Source organism: Miscanthus floridulus, chromosome 18 (genome assembly GCF_019320115.1).
Source record: "Miscanthus floridulus cultivar M001 chromosome 18, ASM1932011v1, whole genome shotgun sequence".
Taxonomy (NCBI): domain Eukaryota; kingdom Viridiplantae; phylum Streptophyta; class Magnoliopsida; order Poales; family Poaceae; genus Miscanthus; species Miscanthus floridulus.
The window spans coordinates 78,442,890-78,446,824 of NC_089597.1; the positions used below are offsets into that span (position 1 = coordinate 78,442,890).

General features: G+C 46.5%; 1 protein-coding gene across 1 annotated transcript; it reads right to left on the bottom strand.

The window, feature by feature from the left end:
* Nucleotides 1-2,455: 2,455 nt before the first annotated feature.
* Nucleotides 2,456-3,188, bottom strand: LOC136524058 (RING-H2 finger protein ATL39-like). The gene is made up of 2 exons (XM_066517540.1): nt 3,177-3,188; nt 2,456-3,067 (listed from the first exon to the last, which is right to left on the bottom strand). The coding sequence occupies exons 1-2, from the start codon at nt 3,186-3,188 to the stop codon at nt 2,456-2,458; spliced, it is 624 nt and encodes a 207-aa protein (XP_066373637.1).
* Between the last annotated feature and the right edge of the window lie 747 nt (nt 3,189-3,935).

The following is a 3,935-nucleotide window of genomic DNA, read 5'->3' on the forward strand; positions in this document are numbered from 1 at the left end:
TTGTTTTTTTCTTCTTTTCCAAGTCCAAGCACTTGATCATCACTATGGTCACACCATCATCATGATCTTCACCATTGCTCTACCACTTGGAATAGTGCTACCTATCTCATGTTCACTTAGATAAACTAGGTTAGCACTTAGGGTTCATCAAATTACCAAAACCAAACTAGAGCTTTCAACGGTCTCTCTTCTCGTTAGTAATCAATATCAATTATAGTGCCAGGGTTTCTGGATTGAATGGTTTCTAGAAGAGCTAGAAGGTGGTGATATGAGTCCATGTACGTACCAAATCTCTTCTCCAAGGCCAACTGTTTTTCTCTCTAAGCTATGTCATAAGAAATCTCATAGCCAAATCTATTCTAAATTGCAAGGATTATCTGAAAAGGAGACATGCCAAATTTTTCAACAACCTTCTCGTACATTTCGTTTGCAAAGAAAGCTGCCATCATGTTCCTATGCTTGTTCAGTGAAGATTGTAGAAAGCAAGTGTGTGGTTCAACAATAGTGGCTATGAAGTTGCTCTCGGTACGTAGCATATGAGCATGAACACGCCAAGTACAACTTGGGATGACACACTTAATGTCCCACATCGTGGGGTTAGAAATAACCACCATAAACGGCCTCTTTTCAGAAAAAACCCACCGCCAAACAGCGTGTTGCAGATGAACCTTGTCACAAAACATCTGCCCTTGTCTGACCTCAATCCTTGAGTACTCCATGAAGAATGATGACCATCATCGACTATCACGGCATCAGGTGCGATGTGAACCTAGTCCTCAGGGATGTCGGTCTCGTCGTCAAACGTCCTGCCAGCAAATTCATCCACGAAGGCGACGTGCTCCGGATCGTCAGCCTCCATCTATTCGACGATTCTTTCGTCCTCCTCACCCAGGTTAGCTTCCATGGACCGACCATACTTTTCCGCTTGTCCACCCCCCGTTGTGTTCTCAACTGCTTGAGGATCCCAAACATAGGTCTGCTCAGCATTTGCCGCCTCTAAGTTGTCCTCTGCTACACATGTGTTGCTACTCTCACGCTGCATGCCACTGTCTAGGAATTCAGCCAGCATGATGTTGGCATAACGGTGCTCCAACGCCTTGCACAAAAGAAAATGCCACTTCTTTGTGTTACTAGCCTCGTATAGCTCCCATCTCCATCCATTCTCCTGCTTTTTAGGCACCAACATACTAATCTTGAAATGATGCTGGGGCGGAACACCAAAGTGCTCGTGCAGCCAGACTAAAACTTGTTTCCGGCTATAATCTAGCAGCAAATTCAGTTATGTGTCAAACAACTGGAACACGCTAAGGTCTTCCCAGCTATCCACAAATCTGATTTCACCGTTGCCATTCTTGTTCTGAAAGGGACTAAATCGGTCGACATTCTTGTTCGTATCGTGCAAAATATCGTGTAATTTAATTCAGGTACCATGAATATTTGAACCCCAAAACTAACCCTAATGTACAACTATAACCAAAACTAACAACTAATCTAAAACTAACCCTAAAACTAGAAACAAAACCTAATAACTAACCCTAATCTAGAAGAAAACCTAATAACTAAAAGTTACCCTAACCCACAACTACAAACAAAAAAATCTAATTAATCTAATAAAGTAAAATAAATAACCCTAATCTGAAAGAAATAACAAAAACCTAACTAATAAACTAAACTAATAAAATCTAATTAATAAACTAAAATAACAAAACCTAACCCCAAAACTAAGAGTAATCCTAAACTAAATCTAACTAATAAAGTAAACTAACAAAAACTAACTACATGAAAAAACGTACCCTGAGAACGCCGAGCGAGCAGCAGCCGATGTGGGGTGCGGGGGTCTGCGCGGGCGAGGTGGGTGGCGGCGGCGGCGGCGGCACGCCCTCTGCCGGATCCGGCCACCGGCGTCGAGCCCAAGCTATCTGCGCGGCAGAGGCGGCGGCAGGCGACTGCGCGCCGGGAAGAGCAAGAGAGAGAGCGACGGAGGGAGAGAGAGAGAGAGAGAGAGAGAGAGAGAGAGAGAGAGAGAGAGAGAGAGAGAGAGAGAAAGAACGAGAGGGAGAAGATGGCCGGTCAGATATTTTATGGCTTGTCGGCCATCGGCAGGCGGATAGGGCTATGTCGGCTCTCGGGGGGGCGACATGCCTGTCGGGCCGACATGGGTCCATTGGCCTGTCCTGGCTAGACTGATCGGAGGCCTAGTTTGCAATTATTCATTAAAAAATATTATTTAAAAAAATTCAATAAACGGAACCCTCGCTCGGATTAGGTGGTGGATGTGCAGCTTCTGAAAATTACTAGCAGTTGAAATTTGAAATAGGTAGAACACTGAAAAGATGAAGAGAATAAGGGATGGTCCAACAAAGTCTTGATGTATACACAAATGCATTACACAGGTGACAAGCTACGGTTTAATTATCGTGCCCGCTGGAGGCACAAACAGAACATCAGCGCTGAATTACACTGGCAGAGTCTCTGCCGGCTCCGTCGACGCTTCCCCCGGCGGTTCGACGTCAGACCGGCAGAGTGGGCACGTTGCGTGCGACGCCAGCCACATGTCGATGCACTCCACGTGGTACAGGTGTTTGCACAGGGGCAGCCGCCGCACCATCTCGCCGGCCTGCACCGTGCCGAGGCACACAGAGCACTGGGCCCCGTCGCCGTTGCCCCTGCGCCTCGACGACTGAGTGTACGCGTACTCAGGAAGCTTGGTGATGTCCACGCCGATATGGTGGCCTTCTGGCTCTGGATTGCTCTCTGCTCCGGCGGCGATGACTGGCGCTCGTCTGCGCAACAACTGGTGGTAGCAGTAGAAGAAGAGGACGGCGAAGAGCGCTGTGCCCGTGAGGCCGACGCAGGTGTAGCTGAAGATCAGCGTACCTGCTTTGTTGGTCGCCGGGCGGTGCTCCGATTCTGGGATAGTCGGTGTGGGTACGAAAGAAGCAGCCATGCTGGCGGCGCTGCACCTGCGACGAGATGCCGGCACTCCGTCGTCTTTGAGCTGACCCTTTCGCCGGATGGAGATATGATGTACGTCCAGGGTGGATGAGTACGAACTGGTGGCTGGGGCCTTATCATGAGAATGGTACGGATGGCGTTGACATAGATTGAGGTGTTGATGTGAGAGGAGAGGATTACAGCTGTACTACTCATACTAATTTATCATGGAAATTTAGTACTGGAAGCTTCATACCGGTGGGTGCATGCATGAATTGCTAGCGTTTACTTAGAAGAAAGTGACACATGTGATAAAATAATGGAGACAGTGTCAACTCTTTGTTCCGCTGACCAGGAGGAGCTCGCGTGCGCATAGCTGTTTAGTTGAATCATTAACATAAGAAACAACAATGCCATACCTACGAGTTGATTTGAGACACTCAGCCTTGGATCGGCTCCTCGTCCGATCCACTGAAACCCTACTACAGTCACTACCGGAGACCGGCTCTTTGCCGAGTGCCAAGTGGATTGCCGAGTGTGTTTTATTCGGGCACTCGGCAAAGAGCACGCGAGCAAAGAGTATTGTCCGAGTGTTTTTTTTTTGACACTCGGCAAAGAGCTCTTTGCCGAGTGTTTTTTTTACGGCAAAGAGCACGCGAGCAAAGAGTATTGTCCGAGTGTTTTTTTTTGACACTCGGCAAAGAGCTCTTTGCCGAGTGTTTTTTTTGACACTCGGCAAAGAAGCTTTTTTGCTGAGTGTTTTTTTTTTGCCACTCGGCAAAGAAGCTTTTTTGCCGAGTGTTTTTTTACACTCGACAAAGAAGCTCTTTGCCGAGTGTTTTTTTTTACACTAGGCAAAGAAAATTTCAAAACACATTTTGAAGCTGTAAATTAATTCAAATGAAAAAGTTTTCAACTACAAAGTTGTATAACTCATCAAGATGTACAATGTTTGTTTTGGTTTTTTCTTCATATGACAAAGTAAAAGTAAATTTGTTCAC